At 40.3% G+C, this 19,991-nt stretch overlaps 1 protein-coding gene across 7 annotated transcripts in view; it reads left to right on the top strand.

Moving 5' to 3' along the window:
* PANX2 (pannexin 2) overlaps positions 1–18,252 on the top strand; it is a 28,130-nt gene extending 9,878 nt beyond the window's left edge. For 5 of the 7 annotated variants that reach the window (XM_075124467.1, XM_048836848.2, XM_075124470.1 and 2 more), the window contains 2 exons: positions 12,354–13,805; positions 16,386–18,252. In XM_075124467.1, coding sequence (XP_074980568.1) covers positions 12,354–13,805; positions 16,386–16,747 — 1,814 coding nt within the window. In that variant the 3' untranslated portion in view covers positions 16,748–18,252. Of the gene's footprint in view, positions 1–7,899; positions 9,743–12,300; positions 13,806–16,385 lie in introns of those variants that run through there. The other 2 variants (XM_048836854.2, XM_048836849.2) reach the window with 2 other exon arrangements.
* Positions 18,253–19,991: the final 1,739 nt, after the last annotated feature.

Genomic DNA, 19,991 nt, shown 5'->3' with positions numbered 1-19,991 from the left:
CGTGGTCCATTTTGATCAATTTCATGGCCAGAGGGTTTTAAAATTGGTCAGTTCCATGTTTTCAGATGTTTACATCTGTAATTTCACACTGTTGTAACCGTGGGGGTACTAACCCAAAAGAGGATCACGGGGGGTCACAAAGCTGATGTAGGGGTGTTGTGGGATTGCCACCCTCACTTCTGTGCTGCCTTCAGAGCTGGGCTCCGAAGGCAGCAGCCATGGAACTTCCCTCAGCTGGCGAAGATTCAGGAGGTGGAGGTGGGTCTGATCTCCCCCGTGCTGCTGGGAGCCTTCAGAGCTGGCAGCAGCCACGGAGCTTCCTGTAGTCAGGGAAAGTACCTGGAGGTGGGTCTGAGCTCTCCCCAAGAGTGGCCATGCAGGGGAAGAGGAAGTCCCGTCCCTCCTCAGCCCCGCCAGGACCAGCAGTTGGAGCCACGCTGGGGTGTCCCCAGCCCTGCCCCTCCAATAGCTAGATTTCACAGGGGAGATCTGATTTCCCGGTTCATGATGTGTTTTTCATGGCCATGAATTTGGCAGGGCCTTACAAATAAAGGATAGACGCAAGCTGGCCTGTCGTCAGGGGCAATTTGACCACTTTTGGGGTGGCATTTCTGTGCCAGAGCCGGAGGAGCTCGCTCTCGCCCCTGCAGTCCCAGGGCTGGAGGAGTTTTGTACCTCTGCCAGTTATTGGGGCAAGGGTGTCCATGCCCCTGCTTTCTCCCCCCTTGCAAGCCCCCCTGCCTGTCATGAGCTTAACTCAAGAGGAAAGGTATAGTTATCCAGTAGAGTTGTTTACTACAGTCAAAAACAATTCTGAGGAATAGTGTGAAGATTACATACAGTATTTCTGGAAGCGACATTCAGTTATCTGTCCAGGCTTCCAGTTCTCAGAAAATGGATGGAGACATAAGCATCCTATTCTTCTCATGGGATCTCTGTGTGGGTGACCCTGTCTATATTAGTGACAGCTTCATCTTCATGTGTCAGATGCTTGCGATTGAGGACTGAAGTGTGAATAAGGTGAAGTTTAACATGCACTTACAGACAGCTGAAGGAATTCACACTGACCTAAGCTATCTGTTTTGTTAGATGCTACCTTACTCAGTAGTCTTATTCAAGAGGAAAACATGTGGATAAGTAATATTGAGGGTATGACTGAAGTTCCAGGAAGTTCATAGACTCGGATTTTAAAGCCACCTGAGGGCTTTAGAAGCCTTATTTCCCATTAACTTTCATAAGAACGGCATCCAGATATCCTGGGAAAATCTCAGCCCGTATTGTATTTGAGGCTGAAAAAGGCTTCAGTAAGAATCAGCCTCACCTCATTGTCAGCGTTAAGATCTGTGTGGTGCATGAGTTAAAGGTCAAATATGTATAAACGTTATTGTGGCATATTATTTAGTAGACTGATATGATTCTCTTGGAGATTTCTTTTGCATCACACAGGGCCTGATCCAAAGGCCACGGAGGAAGTCTTTCCATTGGCTGACTGGACTTTGGATCAGGCCCATATTTATGCACTTGTATTTGAATTTGGAAGTACAATGTTGCAATAGAACTGTGGCAGCAACTTTTCTAACTGTCCCAGGGCCCATCACACAGACATTAGGAAGCTGAGGGATCAGCATTTCAGGCAGTCCCCTGGGAAGTCCCAGTCAGTGTTTTGGTTGAGGGTTGGAGCCCAACCACTATTCCTGGGGCACTGTCAGAGCAGAGCCATCTAAAGACATGTTTAAGTCATTACTTACGATTATTATTTTTTTTTTTGAATGAAGGAGTGGGATCCATTTAGGGGTTGTGGGGAACTCACCATTTGCAGGCTCCGGGGCTTGAGGAAGCCAGTTGGGAGGGATAGCATGGCCTCTTTCCAATGTGTATAGCTGGTGGAGTGGGCAGACAGTTCAGGAGGGCAAGAGGCATCTGCAGTGGGATTGTGATGCTATGTAATGACATTCTCATGGCTCTGCAGTGACATTTTGCAAAAAAACAGTTTCTTTACATACAGAGCAACTTGTTTTCTAAAGGGCAGTAGTCTAGGGTCTTCCATCTCCCCTTCCAAAAAACCCCCACCAACCTACTAGAAGAGATTACAACAATTTAACTACCTTATGGGCTCATTTTTTGACGTTTGTTTCTTTTTTTATACTGAAACTATTTTTGAGTTATACCTGGGCAAAAAAGCGTCTGATACAAGCCAGCTTTTACACTTCTGATCATTATTATAAAGAAGAATAAAACAATATAACAAATATGATATTTTCCACCATTTATGCTGTTTATTTTGTGCACTTGACCTGCTTAGACTGTGAAACCAGACCAGGTTGTATATAACCAGTTTTACTTTATGGTCAGAGTTCATTTCACTTTGGGATTTCATACACAAGCACAGTTTACTTATAGGTATTTCTGTGGTGTTCATTATTAATGTATCTACATAAGAATGGCCATACTGGGTCAAACCAAAGGTCCATCTAGCCCAGTATCCTGTCTTCCGACAGTGACCAATGCCAGGTGCCCCAGAGGGGATGAACAGAACAGGTAATCACCAAGTGATCCATCCCCTGTCACCCATTCCCAGCTTCTGGCAAACAGAGGCTAGGAACACCATCCCTGCCCATCCTGGCTAATAGCCATTGATAGACCTATCCTCAATGAACTTCTTTTTTGAGCCCTGTTATAATTTTGGCTTTCACAACATCCTCTGGCAAGGAGTTCCACAGGTTGACTGTGCGTTATGGGAAAGAATACTTCCTTTTGTTTGTTTTAAACCCGCTGCCTATTAATTTCATTTGGTGACCCCTAGTTCTTGTGTTATGAGAAGGAGTAAATAACACTTCCTTATTTACTTTCTCCACACCAGTCATGATTTTATAGACCTCGATCATATCCCTCCCAGTCGTCTCTTTTCCAAGCTGAAAAGTCCCAGTCTTATTAATCTTTCCTCATATGGCAACCGTTCCGTGCCCCTAATAATTTTTGTTGCCCTTTTGTGAACCTTTTCCAATTTCAGTATAAGCCCAGATCAAATCTGAAGCCCAGATACTCAAAAGTATTTAATCACCTAACTCTCACTGATTTCAATGGGAGCTAAATGCCTAAATAGCTTTTAGGATCCAGGCCTGAGTATTTATACAGTTGCTTTGGACTTTGGATCACTGGAGAGGAATTTTTAAATTGCTACAAATTATTGTAATTGATTTTTTTTTCACTTTGAGTGAAATTCACCTCTAGGCAGAAGGCCTGTCCACCATTTAATTCCTCAAATTAGGGCTGAATTGAAAAGTAAACAGTGCACAGATCTCTCTTTGGGCCCTGTGTATAGGATTAATTTCACTGATTACATTTTGGGTCATTCTCCAAAACCTAAACTTCTCTTCTGATATTGTCCCTTAAATCTTTCCATCATGGAAATCAAGATTACAGTACAGAAACACACGTGGCTATGAGGGTAAGCCATGTCACTTCCCTCCAAATGTTTTTTTTTTCCTCGCAGAGTTCTGTATAGCACAGGAGGAAACAGTTGAAGCGGGATGCAGCAGTACATCACCATGGAACATCTCTGTACAATGATATTATCATCTTGCAACATGGTCATCGCATATTGGATGATAGCTCATTATTGAAAAAATGTCTCCCCATAAGAAACAGTCTAGGGGCTTTCAACTAGGAATTTTCTGACACCCCCTACTGCAACAATTGCTATTTCTGAACTAATTCTCTCACACTGGGCCTCTGCATTTCAATGGGGACCCAGATAAAAATATTTCTCTTTCCCTGGGGGAGGCATTACAAGGCACTGTTGAGGCTTTTACGCCTCATTCCCTGGTAAGTGAATTTTAGCATGTGCTGTGTAGTTAATTTTAGAAAAGGTAATGTCTATTATATGTAGTTAATATTTTGTAGCAAATACTCTCCCAAATAACTTTGTGTGTATGTTAATTATGTAGTGCTAATGTAGGACTATGCTGTGTAGATTTGAAATGTATGTAAATAGAGAATCGACGCTACATGAGAAGATGCCCGCAATTATAAATATTGGGCCTGCTTCTGCCACCCTTATTTACCTTCAATTGTACCTATCTGTGTGGGTAGCCCATTGGCTATTAAACATCAAGACTGCTTATGTACATCATACACAGTTATGAGTAAGGCGTGTAGAATCTGGGACATTATGAACTATTAGCAATAGAGTAGTCTCTTTTCTTGATTTGTTTTTTTTTTCAATTATTTTTCTTTTAAACAGGCCAACTGGATCTAGAGAAAAGGAGAATAAATGTCTGTACTTAGGCTTTCTCATTGTGGGGGAAATTGTGCCTCAGGAAGACAAACTGAATCACCAGGCGTGGAGCCTGTATTCTGAAGTGTAGGACAGTACTCCTAAATAAAGGTAAAGTTGCTGTCTTTTTATTTTATTAATAGTAATAATACTTACAATTTATAGAACTAGCTTAGGGCCTGATCCTACAAACACTTATGCATGTGCATAACCTTACCCTCTGAGTTAGGTAAGACTACATATGTGATAAGACTTGTGTGTGTAAGTTGTTGCAGGCATTGGTCCTTATGTGGAATTTATATTTTCATAACTGTCCTTTAAATACCGCTGTTGAGCTCATGGCCCCGTGAAGTCAATGGAAGATTTGCTGTTTACTTCAATGGAACCTGGATTTCACCCAGTAATTGTTTAAATAATATCAGAAGTATTGATAGGGAAGGCAGATCTGGTTATTGGTTAGGTAATGTGATTTTTCATGAGACTGAACTTTTTAACCTGAATAACATGATTTTTTTTTTTCCAGAGAGAAGAGGATCCAGAGCCATTTTCCTTTAAACATTACTTTAAAAAAAACACAAAAAATTAGTTACTTTTCTTAAAATAAAATACTTTGGTTACATGCTTTATTGCGCATTTATTCCTGAGTTATGTACCTAGTGTGAATGATGCATGCCTGTGGCAGTTTGATTGCATGTATTTTGATACTGTGATATATTGTGGATGCACTGTGTGTGGCATGGTATTCTACTGCATTATGGTAGACCTATCAGTGTATGATAGTGTTCTGTACTAGCTGAGCTCATGAAGCTTCTCATCTGGCTTATCTAGCAGAAGCCTGTGTTTCAGTGTTACCTATTCATATGTGTAAATCTGGATTGTGACTAATGTCTGTTTAAAGCACGGGATCTTTATATGTTCCCTGAAGCCTAAGGGAATTGTATTGTGGAATACATTTCTGTAGCATTGCCTAAGAAGGGCTTGATTCTGCAAGGTGCTAAGCAATCTGTGGAGGTGCTGAGTGCCTTCAGCTCTCTCTGACTTCAGCATGTTGCAGATTTAAGCCCCATGGCCCTGATTCATCAAGGCTTTCATGCATAATGCTAAGCATGTGAGTAGTCCCATGGACTTTCATGAATGTGTGTAACTATGTTGTTAAATTGTACACTAAAAGAGCTATTTGTACAAGTGCCGCCTGGCTTTGTCTAGACTAGCATGGATAACAACTTTTAGCTGACTTTCTCATTTTTAAATTGTTTATTCTTGGTCACTCTATTCCTTTTTGCATTTTTCTATTTCTACTTATTGAATTGTTTGATCCCTTCCCCATTGTTGAATCCTTGCTGAAGGACGTGAATTCATACAAGTTACAGGGTAACTTCCAAAAACGTGAGCATAAATGGGGTGTAAATCTTTCATTAGTAGGGTCCTGAGTCTGCTTTTGTTGAGCGCACTACATTTAGTTGGGGTGTAAATCAGGTGTAAAAGGCTATTTGTTCTTTTATGCAGACAGTGATAAATTATTACTAAATTCCTTTTTTCTTTTAAATATCTACTAAAATCACAATCAATACATTTTCCATACTTATTAAAAATACCTTTGAGTATTGCTTATTATAATCTCTTAGAAGCTTGAAACTGAACCATATTTCCTTACATAATACCTTTTTCCTTTGTGCTCCATACACGATAGGCCCCAGTTCAGCACGGTGCTCAACCATTCCTAACACTAAGCAAGTCCATTTGAATGCAGTCGAGCAACTCATGGCTTAAAGTTAGGCACATGTTTAAGCACCTTGCTGAATCTGGACCTAAGGCCACATTCCTTCAGAGTGATACACAGTAACTTCATGTACTGTGAGTAATCCCATTGGCTTCAAAGGGATTGTCCAGTGCATAAAGTTAACCCCTTGCTTACTCCTGCACGCTCGTTATGGCAGCATGTAGAGTACATGCACTTCCCACCTCCCTAGTATGGGTATAAATAGCAGTGTAGGTGGTGAGGCAGTGCTTAGGTGAGCAGAGTAAAGACATGCCTGAATCCGTAGGGTATGTACCCCATGCAGCTCTCTGCATGCCCAAGCAGTGCCTCCTCCATCTACACTGTTATTTTTAGCAGTGTAATGTTCCTCTGCTGGAGTCTTTCCCCATCACAGGGAAAGGCTCCCACAACGAGGAAAGACTCGGGCAGCTCCCTGTGGTGGGGACAGGCTCTGGCAGCGGAAAGCTGCCAGAGCCTTTCATTGCTGCATGTAGGTACACACCGCAATGTGGATGCAGCCTCTTTTTCACTGCAGTGCGTAGCAACACATACTCTACACGCTGCCACCATTGGTGGAGTACCCTAAGTCTTTTCAGGAGTGGGGCTTGATTTGTTTACTGTGTCGTTGTCCATGAATGTTTAGATGCCAATATTCATTATATTAGGTTTTAAAAAAAGAAATGGCTTGTTTATTTGAGGTGAAATTCACTCTTTTTGAAGAAAACCTTGTAAAAACTGCATGAACTTCGCAAGTTGCTACAAAAGCAAAGAAAGATGAGCTCCTACCAGTCTTGACAGTGTCTTCTCAATATACTGTAGACCGGGTTACTTTTTATTACATATGTAATACTGAGCACTAGCTGTGAAAGTTCCATCAATACTCTTTCCAAGCATTGGGTTGTTAACTCCTGGGCTTTGAGCCGAACTCCAACTTGGGTGATTATATTCTTGTTACCTAAAGTTTTAAAGAAAGTTGTTGTCGTTCCCTTCCTCTCCTAAAGTCTGTTGTGTAGTGTTGCTAGTGCAAATGGCTACATGTCAGTGGTGGGGTGAAGCGATTCCTGTATAAATAGGAGCCAGACCCTGCCATCAGTGGGAGTTCTGCAATGGGGAATGATTGCAGGATATAGTTTAGAGTTTGTAAAGTACTGAGGGATCTTCCAAGATTAAAGTTGCTATTTGTGTATATCGTAGAGGCAGGATTTATTATTTACAAAAGATCAAATATAAGATTTTTTTTCTTGCTTACCACTTCTAGCCTGACAACTATAGCTTAAGCTGTCAAGAATTTATAATTCTTAAGTGATGTAGCATAACGAATAGTATTACATAGTCCCGTATGTACATATATCAACACAAAGTTCTGCGTTGATTATCTTAATTTGGCTGAAAAATTCAGTAAGAGCTGACCAAATCTTGCTTACTTTATTGGTGCAAATTGTCTCATGGACTTCAAGAGTTACTTATGAGTAAATTGAGCAGGATTTGACCCATTATTTGCATATGAGAGTTGAATTGGACAAAGGCGGAGTTGCTGTAAATGTGGTCAAAATACAGAAGAATTTAAAGTTATATGGATATTTTTGTTACGAAATATCAGAAGAAAAGGACACTGAATCTTAGCAGATAGCAGACAATACAATGTATTAAAATAAAGAATTGCAGTAAGATCACTTACAATGGTACTTGCACAGTGTTATTTATTCTATCAACAATTGTCCTAAAGGAACACTACAGTGACAAGGGAGTTTTGTGGGTGTAATCAAAACAGAATTTAGCCCTAGATTTTCAAAGTGGTTTTCCTTTAGAACAGTTATGTTGAACATCAACTGCTGGCATTTCAATCAATGAAGTTGTGGCTTAGCAGGCTCGGTCCATGCCTAGATGGGAGACCATCCCATACCACTCCCCAAAAAAACCAGATGCCTCTTTCCCCATCCCACCCAAAAAAACCCACTCCCACCAGAATACAGGTGCTACAGGAAAATGTGTGGGATCAAGTATATATGGAAGTAGCATTTTTCCATTTGTGCCAGCTCTGAATTAGTGCCCTATCAATGGTGATAGGTAGGTGCTGTCTTTTGGATGAGACTTACTCTCAAATAAATTGGTTAGTCTCTAAGGTGCCACAAGTACTCCTTTTCTTTTTGCGAATACAGACTAACACGGCTGTTACTCTGAAACCTATCAAAGTTCTGACCACCCTCAGTCATTAAAGATCCCATGACACTTTTTGCCAGTGTAGCAGTGTGTTGCCTCTGGTGTCCTGACCATATTTCAGTTGGTTCAGCATCTTTCTTCGCTGTCTTTCCTAAACAGTTGTATAGTATTGTTGTATGCAGTTAAGTAGCCACTGTGTTTTATCCCAGAGGAGCTGCATTTCAGTGGTGGTAGAAGTGACTACCTGAAAAGCAGCGGTGTAGTGGTAAAAAAAAGAATTGGATAAACTAACTTAAACTAAACTCCATATTCACCAAATGAGAAGTGAGTAAACTATTTACCTGTGCTTATACTTGACTATACTACTGGTGAAACGGGAATTTTTTTAAAGTGGTTTGGGAACTTTCACGATGGAAGTTGATATATACATGTAAGAAGATTATTGTTATTACAAAGTTAAAACCCAATAACCTAGGTTTGTATGTATCTGATGTCAGTGTTGGAGCTGGGATTTTAACACTCTTGCTGTTCTTTTTTGTAGGCCAATGCTTTTTACCTACCCAGAAAGCACTTTAAAACAGAAAATGTAAAAATATCTGAGCCTGGGCAGTTTCAGCAGGCACACAAAGCAGCCTATTCCCTCTCCCTTGTGCAAGCCCAGTCCTCGTGTCTGAAATGATAGCCAGATCAGTGTAAGAACTGACTGGGGTTGACTCGAACCATCCTCTTCATATCACATTGTGATCTAGACACACATTACCATTGGCTTTGTAATTATTGAGGTTATTATAGGGTCCTGATTTATCTGTTATCTCTGATTTACACCTGTTTCAGTGAGAGAACAGTCAGGCCCATAGGATACATATCGTATCATGGTATGATTACATATGTCTATTTAGGTTAAACATGGTCAATCAATACTAATTTTCTAAGTCGGTATAGTATGTTGAGCCGAATTCACTCCTAAAGTAACTTCATTGAAATCAGTGGCATTACACTGGGGTTGAGTTTGACTCATACGTTGTAGAAAATACATTTGCAGGAACATCTCATTCAGTAGGTTGTATACATAGGTTATTTCTTGCTAAAAATGTACCCAGAGAGGATGAAATGCTGGCTCTATTGTAGTCAATGGCAAAATTCCCACTTGGATTTCACCCTGAGTGGCTGTTGTGCCTCATTATTTAAACACTGCATCACTATTCATAGCAAGCCTGTCAAAGTAATAAATATGTAAAACAATACATTAGCCTAAATAAATAGCATCAATAAACAAAACACCAGTTAAAAATAGTACAGTGTGCTCAATAACTGTAATGAACTACAAAACTCCCACTTCACACCATACAGTGAGAGCAGCTGAAAAACAGATATTTCACAGTGGAAGAGCTAGCGAATTTCCACAAGGAGAACTTTGACTTTCTTTTCTCGACAGGAGAAACTCGTATTTGAAGTCATCTCTAATAAATGAGACTCTGTGGGTCAAACATCGTAGTGCAACTCTTCAGATTTTTATCTCTGACCAATGTGAATGAAATGGTTGCAGAGTAAGAACTCCTATACATGATCTATAGAGATGTGCTCCTGTAGAGTACTTTATGCCTGATCCAATGCCCACTGAAGTCAATGAAAAGACTCCAGAGAGCCCAATTAGGTTGGATTGAGCCCAATTAGATGTTGATCTGTCATGACTCTTGAAATACATAGAAATGTCATTATGGTCAGTCCCCCTCTCTTTTTCTCTACATTCTCCCCTATGTGCTATACATAGTTGTACAGTTTGTATATTTAAACGATTATATCAGAGTATACCACTCCCTGTGCCAAGTTTGAGATATGTGCCCAATCCATGGTGTGTGCACATAAATAATGCTAAGTATATGACCTTTAATTGAGATTGTTTTTATTGCATTGCAATTCTGTGTTGAAATATTGCAATAGTTAATTGTGGGGCCTCAGTGGAAAAACAAAAACAAAAAAACAGTGTTCCTGATTTATTTCATAACACCAGCTGGTGCATGGATCCGGAATAAATGCAATTGGTTTGTGTGAGCAGTTGTATACAGTCTTGACTGCATGTTTCTGGTACAGTACGTACTGTGACCTATGAGAAATAGTCACATACTTTGCCACAGGATAAATTGTTTTTCTCTGAAACTTAACTTGGAGCTGACAGGTGTGGCTTAGCGAGTGGAAGATCTTTTCATATATTTCTGGATATAAGAAACTGCATTCAGTGTCTGTGCTACTTTTTTTCACTGAAACTTTTCTTCCATAGGAACCTACTGGATCTCTAGGGAAACCTTAGTAGTAAGGTAGTAACAGTAACCAACCCCTTGATGGCAGGAGTTGGAATTTCTCGGCACGTATCTCCCATGATCGGTAATGGGATGTGATGTGATTGCCGAAAACCAGGGAGCCAATGAGCATTTTCCTAGTAGAAATAGGTGGTAGACACTACAGCTGGGATTTTGTTCTAATTGCTGGAATTTGGGGATCGTGCAACCAGAAAAGATACTTGAGTAAAGAGACTCTGGAAATACACTTAAAAATGAGTCGAAATGAGAAGTTGAGTAACATTAACATACTCTTCTTAAACTGCCCTCTCTGAAAGATTGGAACTGAATCATTTTGAGGTATTGTCTTTCTTTCTGTTGTAAAGGTACTTAATTATCACTAATTAGGCTTATCAAATTAATTGACTTTGTATTGTTTAGTAGCATTTATTGTAACTATTCCACCCAGATTAGTTGTACTTTAGAAACTAATCTTTATTGCAGTGCATTGCTTCAAAAAAAAAACCCCCACAACCCCCCACCCCACACACAAAACACCTAAAAACTAATCCTGATACTGGGTCTTGTAACCAAATCAGTGTATGTGCATGTGCCTTTTGATCCTTCCACAGCACAAGAGAATTGTTCGATTTCCCTTGCAAGGCTCAGTAAATTTGGCAGGTGGGGGGTCTTTTATTTTCTTTTTTTTTTTTTTTTGCTTACTGCTGCAGCAAAGATTAGAGGTTCTTTGCGCATGTGATTTATGGGGAAGGGTTTAAACACTGTAGATGGAATCGTTAGTCATTGCTACCAAATGAAACAACTCTCAAGGAGTGTTACAATTTTTAAAGTCCCAGCAGCCTTAACTGACCCTTAAAAACCGTTTAATCCTGTTGCTTCCAGATTGAGTCCAGGTTATGTGTTCATAATGGAAACAAACTTGATGTTCTTGGCACATTCAGTGTTCAAGAAGAAAAATATTTATTTAACGTGGGTCTCATTTGGCATCTGCTTCTTGTAATGCCTGTCAAACACTATAAAAATTTACTCCATATCCAATACTCTCTAGAGACATATCATTGAGCTAACATGGATATAGTACATGCTTTCTCCCCTAAGAGCTTGTCTAGGTCAAGGTCATTATTGTGTCATTGTGAGTAACTAACAGTATTCCAACTTTCACTAGACTTTATAGAATATTTTATTGCTAGTCTTGCAAAATCTTTAATAGTAAATATCTGAAGGTAAAACTAAATATTTACAGTGCTAAATACACTGTTAACTGGACAGATTCTCTATTGGCGTATCTCCATTGAAATCAAAGAAGATACACTTGAGATGAAGTTGACCCAGTATTTAGATGTTATTAAGTTTAAATTTTCTCTGTCATGTTCAGTACAGTAGTCCTTGTTACTGTGAGTTTGCACAGGATTAGATTCATTGACTTCAACTACAACTAATTTGGCTTTATTAATGAAAAAATATTTCACTAAGGTGAGTTATATATTATGCTTATTTCTATAGGGAAGCCATGTGATTTTGATACAACAGTCTCAGCTACTGTACAGTGGTTAAGGATATCCCATTCATTAGCTGTCCAGAGTTCAGTGTGGAGTTCTACTTTGGAAGGGGTAGCCAACGCAATTTATAAAACTTTTATTTTTAACAGTTCCAGTTCAGGTTTATTAAAGCTCTTCAAGCGGATAGTTTTGCCTGGGGTGTATGCAGAACGGGTTGTAACTATCTAATATTAAATCTTTGTGGTCTTGATGGTCATGTAAAGAAACAGTAAAAGAAAATTGATATAATTTGAAATATTTATTTTACAGAGCTCCTTTTGTAGGTTAAATGCACAGCAGTGACTTTTCTCTCTGTTATACAGAGGAGCCAATATACTGTTACACACCCCACAACTTCACCCGTGACCAAGCCTTGTATGCCAGAGGATATTGTTGGACAGAACTAAAAGATGCCTTGCCAGGAGTTGATGCCAGCCATTGGCCCTCCTTGTTTGAGCATAAGTTCCTTCCTTATGCACTGCTGGCTTTTGCTGGCATAATGTACATTCCAGCTCTTGGCTGGGAGTTTCTAGCCTCCACCAGACTGACTTCTGAGCTTAATTTTTTGCTTCAGGAGATCGATAACTGCTACCACCGTGCAGCAGAAGGGCGTGCACCAAAAATAGAAAAACAAATACAATCCAAAGGCCCTGGGATCACAGAAAGGGAGAAAAGGGAAATCATTGAGAATGCAGAAAAGGAAAAAAGCCCTGAGCAGAATTTGTTTGAAAAATACCTGGAAAGAAGAGGGCGAAGTAACTTTTTGGCTAAACTTTATCTTGCGAGACATTTATTTATCATATTTTTAAGCATTATACCAATTACATACTTATCCACCTACTATGCTACGCAGAAGCAAAATGAGTTTACATGTGCACTAGGAGAGCCTCCTGACAAAACGAGCAGCTCCAAATTGCACATCAGGGTGAACTGCAAGCTTCCAGCTGTCCAGCTGCAACGGATAATTGCTGGAGTAGACATTGTCCTCCTCTGCTTTATGAACTTGATCATTCTCATCAACTTAGTTCACCTTTTCATATTCCGCAAGTCCAACTTCATATTTGATAAACTGAACAAGGTTGGAATAAAGACCAAGAAACAGTGGCAAAAGTCTCAGTTTTGTGACATCAATATTCTGGCTATGTTTTGCAATGAAAATCGAGACCACATAAAATCCCTGAACCGCTTGGATTTTATAACAAATGAAAGTGATCTGATGTATGATAATGTGGTGCGCCAGTTGCTTGCAGCACTGGCCCAGTCTAATCATGACGTCACACCCACCATGCGCGATTCAGGGATTCAGACTGTAGACCCCAGTGTCGATCCAGCAGACATCGATGCCAATGAACAGCTCATCATCAAGAGACCTAGGAAGAAGATGAAATGGATCCCAAGTAGCAATCCACTTCCTCAGCCATTCAAAGAGCAGTTAGCTATTATGAAGGTTGAAAACCACAAACCTGAAAAGCCGAAGCCAGTGCGCAGGAAAACAGCAACCGATAGCCTCGTCGCTCCTCTGATAGAGTCCACTTCAAAAACCTCACAGCAATCATCATCTCATAAAACTGAGTCAAACACCATCTCCGGCACAGGCAATGAAAAAAAACATACACGGCACTTTTCTCTGGATGTTCAACCATATATACTTAGCAGTAAAAAACCCAAGCCAGAGATTCAAGCCATTGCCTCAATGCCTACATCCAAAAGCCAAGAGGGTGGATTTTTAAACCAAGAGGAGAATGTCGTAGTTCATGTCACCTCTTCTCTCAAAGGTACAGTATGTCATTGCAATACCATCTCAACAGTGATAAACTGAATGGCCAGAATTTGGAGTAGCTGTCTGCTCTAGGTTGAACTCAGAGGTGACCTGATCTGTTTGCTCTATCTTGTTAAATTTCTAATCAGCTAATAATATAAGGGTAGGTAGCCTTCTTAAATGGGTTAGATCAGGGATCTCAAACTAGAATCTCCACAAGGGCCACATGAGGACTAGTACATTGGCCCGAGGGCCGCATCACTGCCCACCCCCCCATGCTGTCCCCGTCCCCGCCCCCACTTCACCCCTTCCATGAGGCCCTGCCCCACCTCTTCCCACCCCTTCCCTGCCCCCATTCCAGCCCCTTCCCCAAATCCCCGCCCCTGCCCCTCCTCTTCTCCACCTCCTCCCCTGAGCATGTGGCTCCCCGCTCCTCCCCTCTCCCCCCTGGAAAGCCCTAAGTGCTGCCAGACAGTTGTTTGGCAGCAGGAAGAGCCTGCAGGTAAGCAGAGGAGTGGGGACACGGCGCGCTGCGGGGAGAGGGAGAGGGGAGCCTGACGGGCCGCAGGAAATAACTCTGGGGGCGCGGGGAGCTTGGCGGGCCACAGGAAATAACCCCACTGGCCATGTCTTCGAGACCCCTGGGTTAGGTAGAATTTCTCCGTATAGGTCTGTGATAAGGAGTAGTAGAGCTGTGGCAAGGCAGAGCTATGTAACATGTCCTTCTGCTTTGCAGATATTTTATGTTGTATTAGTAGATTTTTACACGTAATTTTGCATTTGGCCTTATGCAAAATGTCAGCACTTTTGCCAGGAAAAGAAGTGAGAGTTGGCTCCCAGGATACTCCACCCTTTCCTATGTCTCAGTTCTACTTCATCGTAAGGAACGTCACTCATTTTCCAGTAACACAGGAACTGCCATGCTAGATCAAACCTGTGTTCCATCTAGTCCAGTATCCCATGTATGACAGAGGCCAGTGCCAGCTACTGAGGAAGGTGTACGAAACTGTGCAGAAGGCAGTTACGGAATAGTCTGCCCAGAGGAAAGTTTCTTCATACTCCCCTTTTGTTAGAGGCTGGCTTATGCCCTGAATCTTGACGATTTGAAAACTCAGATTATTGCTGGGTTGTAGTCCTTAATACAAATTTAAATTTCCCTTTGTCCTACTTGGCTTTAAGGAAGGCTGGTCTGTGTGGAAGGTACCCCCTGGGGCTCAGGTTCATTTCTCAGTTTGGCCACAGACTTCTGTGCGTTCTTGGACAAGTCATAGTTCCCCACCTGTCTGATGCGGATAATAGTACTTCCCTACCTCAGAGCGACTCTGTGGGTGCTTACCACCCACAGTGCTACTGATCAGCTGTTTGGGGGAGGTGTTTTGGGGAGGGTGGAGAGCAGCGGGCGGGAGGAGCAGAGCATGGGCGGGGCCTTGGGGAAAGGAGAGGATTGCAGGCGGGGTCTTGGGGCAGAGCGGGGGTGTGGCACCCTTGGGGAAAAATAAAAGTGAGTGCCTATGCTCAGAGGGGTGTTGCGAAGACAAATATTTCAAGTGATCGTGAGGAGCGGAGATGCTATGGTGATGGGCGCCATAACTAGATATCTACTTGTTTTATTACTGTAAGTGACCGATATAAAAGATGAAATATGCAGTTGGAGTTATAGAAAACTTTGTGTTAAAGATATGGCTCTCAGTTCCTTATAAGAGAAGACCCCCCCCCATTCTGGACCTCAGCAGACAGACAGCTACTGTGTCCTCCCTGCCCAGCAGAAAAGTGATTTGAGGTCTAAAAATTTCTGTCACTTCCAAATCCTTATGTTCCTTTCTGGAGTCCTCAAACTCCCCAATATACACATGCAGGACTTCCTACAGCATTCTTAATCCAGTAGCCTGTTCTGACTCCCAGCTCCCGGAAGCCACCAGGGGTTTCTGGTCTCGATTATTTTTACTTAAACAAGTGTTTGGATATTTTAAGTTGTGAGTTCAAAATAATTATAACAGCTGCTTTTATGCCCACCTTAAACCCCACCCAAGAATGCTTTTGAGTGAGCAAGTTCTGGAAAGAAATATTTATTGATTACACATTGTTTACACATTTAGAATAGTGGCTTATGGTGTGTGTCCCTTCTTTTTTTCCCATTGAAAATATAATCAGTATTTTTATATTTCAACTTGCGTATTTAGGCATCCCTAACATTTGTTGAAACATTAAATCACAACATTCGCAAAGCACTGGCTAGAATCTATGGAGGAAATAGTAAAACATTCCTAAATCCTTTTAAATTGACTTTTTGTTCATTTAATGAGGATGATTTCACATAGGCAATGCTTAGAAATGTAGCTTTGAGTGATATTTACAAAACTTGTTAGTCACACTGTAATGTGCTTCTAGGACTAGAATTTTCAAAAGTCAAAGCTCTTATGAAGAAGTAGTCTTAGATTTTTCAGAGTCCATTAAAACTTGTTTATTGGGCCCAATTCTACTCCTATTGAAATCAGTGGCAAAACTCCCATTGAATTCTATGGGATCAGCTATGTGGCGGATTGGTAGGGAAAAATAGACTACCCAGTGATTTACTCTGTATTCTGTTTTCTTTCAGTCATCCCAAATCATGAGAAAGAGATTCTGTACTCATCTGAGACATGCAGAACTGTCCCTGCTGCTGGGGCTTACCTCTCATGTAATCACAATCATACAGCAACAACTGCTGCTGCAACAAATATAACCCTGAGCCACATCAAACCAGAGCCAACAGCTGCACTGAATCGTAATCCCACTCACCCTCTGCTGAACGTCAATACACTGTATGAAGATCACGAGGAAGAGGTTTCCAACCTTATAGACAACAGTATTCATTCACCAACTGATGCAGGGGAAATACTCTCCCTACCTACCCCAAAGCATATAATGATGGCAACATTTGAAGAACCAAGGGCAATAGTGAGTTCTGTGGAGTACTAAAGATATAGTGCTGCATGGATAGAACCTGGTGGTCAGGTCCAGTACTCCTGTAATGGAACCCTCAACAATGCAATTCACTGCATGAGCATGGAGAGTTTTAATACAGACCATAGGCTTTGGTAATACTACAAATTGATTTTTCAGGATAGCATCATCACCACTGTCACTAGTTTGCAAAATAGAATAATAAAAAAAAAAAATTGGATGAAAGTATGCCTTTACCTCCAAGAGTATCCAAGCACAAAAAGTTAGCTGTAGCTTCATCAATTAAATATGGATCGATACAATTTTTGAAACGCTAAAAGAGTTTGATGGCATGTCACAGTGATTTTTACAGCGCACTTATATCTTTGTATTTACAATGGCTAATTAAAGTTAAATAGATATTGGTGAGGTGTATCTTCTATTTTAATGGCAGGAGTTAAATAAGAGTTTAATAATAAGGAAAATATATTTTTTTCTCCATGGACTTTATGAAAAAGACATATGCAAGAAACATTTTTTTTGTTTTTGTTTCTTTGGCTCACTAGTGTTGGACTTGATGGACATTTAGGATAAGGGCTTACTAACACCAGCATATAGTGCAAAAAGGATTGAAATGCTTCAGTCTGTTGAATTTGTGGGTGAGAGGTATGCCCTGCCCTTTAACAAGCTTATATGTCAATGGAAGATGATGAAATGAAGAGTTTATTTTCTTAAATATATTTTACCATTGAAAAATTACTTTAATAGCTTTTCAAATCAGGTTTTGCTTTTATCAAAATGGAGAGAAGAGGGTCATTCTAGCAGCTTATTTTTGCATAGTCTATTTATGAACCAAGTTAGAAACTTTCACAGGTGCTTCACTAACATGAAAAAATCCTACAATGGTGATGCAGTGTAAAACCAGCAATGTTTTCAAACAATGCAGAGTTAAAGAGGATTGTTAATTTATGTTTGCAGTCTCTTCTGGACTCTGATCCAGCAAAGCACTTAAGCACATGCTTAACTAAGCAAGTGAGTAGTCCCACTGAAGTCACTTGAGAATACGCACATGCTTAAAGTTAAGCACATGCTTAAGTGGTTTTTCTGGATCTGGGCCATAATGTATACGGACAATAATCCTGCAGCATGTGCTGTCATTCTGATTCAAAGTCTGTCTTCCTTAGCCCAAAATACATCCTCATGCCCATTCATCCTATAACTTGGACATGTGTGATTTTATGAGAAAATTCTAACATAAGTAAAAAATGTACTAAAAATGTATCATGCAATAATCATTCTCCTCAAAAGTATAGTCAGACAAGAAGAGACTATATTAAAATGATATTCACAGCTGCATTCAAAATTATGAACTACTGTGTTTGCTTCAAAATTCTGTATGATGGTAGAAAAATTAGAGAGCACAAGTATGGGACTGAAATATTGAATATATTTTTAATTTATATTACCTCAGACATGGATATATGATACCAGTATTTAATGAACTATAGCACTGAATATAAATAAACATTATTCTGAATATCTTTAATGTGTAGTGTTTTATAGCTAAATGACCCACCTCTACCACAAAATGAGAAAAAAGTTAAACTGGATACAATTGGATAGGGGATATAAATTAGCCATTCCCTGTGTTTTAGTAAACCTATTAAATATGGTTTTGATGTGGATGTCCCCATTCCACCTTGCACATTTGACATTTCTGACTTGATGGCTGAGAAGGTGGTTTGCAGTTTTTAAATAATAAAAGTCCAGTTGCATATTTTGGACCTTTATTCTGAACCACTTGTCTAGGTAAAACTTGCTGCAATAGAAAGTTTTACCTGTACAGAAACTGCAGGAATGGGGACTTAATTGGGGACTACTTCAAAGCTGGTTCTTCACTCTGTCTGCTGAGTAGCTGCATTCTGTTCACATTCAGCTGAAATCAGTGGCACATCAGGACTTTGCTGGTAAGTACAAATGCACTGCTTTGCTATATTCATCTGCATTGCAGGCACATTCTGCTGGATGTATGCAATACAGTGGGTAGCAGTTAAAGGGAATATTTTTCAGCCAAACGAAAATCTTTATAGTTTCGCTGGGTCTTGCATGCCAGTAAAGAATTTGAGAAATTATGGAACATTGTCTCAAAAGATCCAGAATTTGTTAATGAACACAGAATCAAAGAATGCATCATGGGCCAAATTTACAACCAGTTTAAGGAGATCATTGCAGTCACTCAAGTTGCAACTACTTAACCAGCAAAATGAATGTTTTCCCATATGTTCACGGGTTAGATGACAGTATTATGCACACATGCAAAATTCTATAATGTGTTGGATTAGTTTGATACCTAATATTGAATGGAATTGCAAACCTGTCAGCCTCTGGTCAAAAGGTGTTTGTATACCATGTCTAAACAAAAATTAAGGGCCTGACCCAACATTCCAGATACACCTGAAAGGGCCAGCAAGTTCACTGAGGATTTTCAGTAGGCAAGGAATGCAGGGTTGGGCTTTTAGTGATTTGTGTGTTCATATTTCATAAAGAGGTTTTTAAAATTAATTTCCCCCCTTGTTATTTGGGAATGGCCATGATCCGCCCATATTGATAGATGTTCCAATTTTCAGAGATATTGACAGGTGTTACTTTTCATCAACTTAGTTTTTGTATTTGCTGGGTTTTGTATGTGCTTGTTGCTTAAGAAAATCTGAAAGTAAAAAGTTCCATCCATGCTCTTGCATAAGAGAAGGTGTTAACTTTCGTACATAACTTGCACATGTGTTTCTATTATGCAGCTTTCAGAAAAGGAGAAGTGGGATTACAGTGCTTCATTGGAAAGAAGGGTGACTCTTGTCAAGAGAGGGGCTTTTTTTTTTTTTTTTTTTTGGTGCTTGCTAGCTTCTCAGTTCTCACACTTAAAATAAGACAATCTAACTTGTTTGCAGGACATGTGTACGTAGTCCAGTTTGACCATGATCATTTAAAAAACCCCAAATCACTGAAGGGCCCACATTGTAACAATAGAATATTGCAAAATCCCCATATTATTCAACCATTCTATCCCTTCAGTCTGCATTCGTGCATACCCAAAACTCTGAGATGTCATTGGGTCTGAAAACATATTTTACTAACCTAGGGTCTGCTTCCACTCCCATTGAAGTTATCAAAATTCCTATGAATGTCAATGGGCTAAACAGGTATCTAGTAATCTGCCTGAGAAAGAAGAGGCAGCGATTAGCTATGTTGCCCCAGGAGCAGAACAGAGAATAGTCTCTGGCAT

Source organism: Caretta caretta, chromosome 1 (genome assembly GCF_965140235.1).
Source record: "Caretta caretta isolate rCarCar2 chromosome 1, rCarCar1.hap1, whole genome shotgun sequence".
NCBI classification, from domain to species: Eukaryota; Metazoa; Chordata; order Testudines; family Cheloniidae; genus Caretta; species Caretta caretta.
The sequence above is the reverse complement of the archived record's forward strand: the minus strand, read 5'-3'. Positions and strand labels throughout refer to the sequence as shown.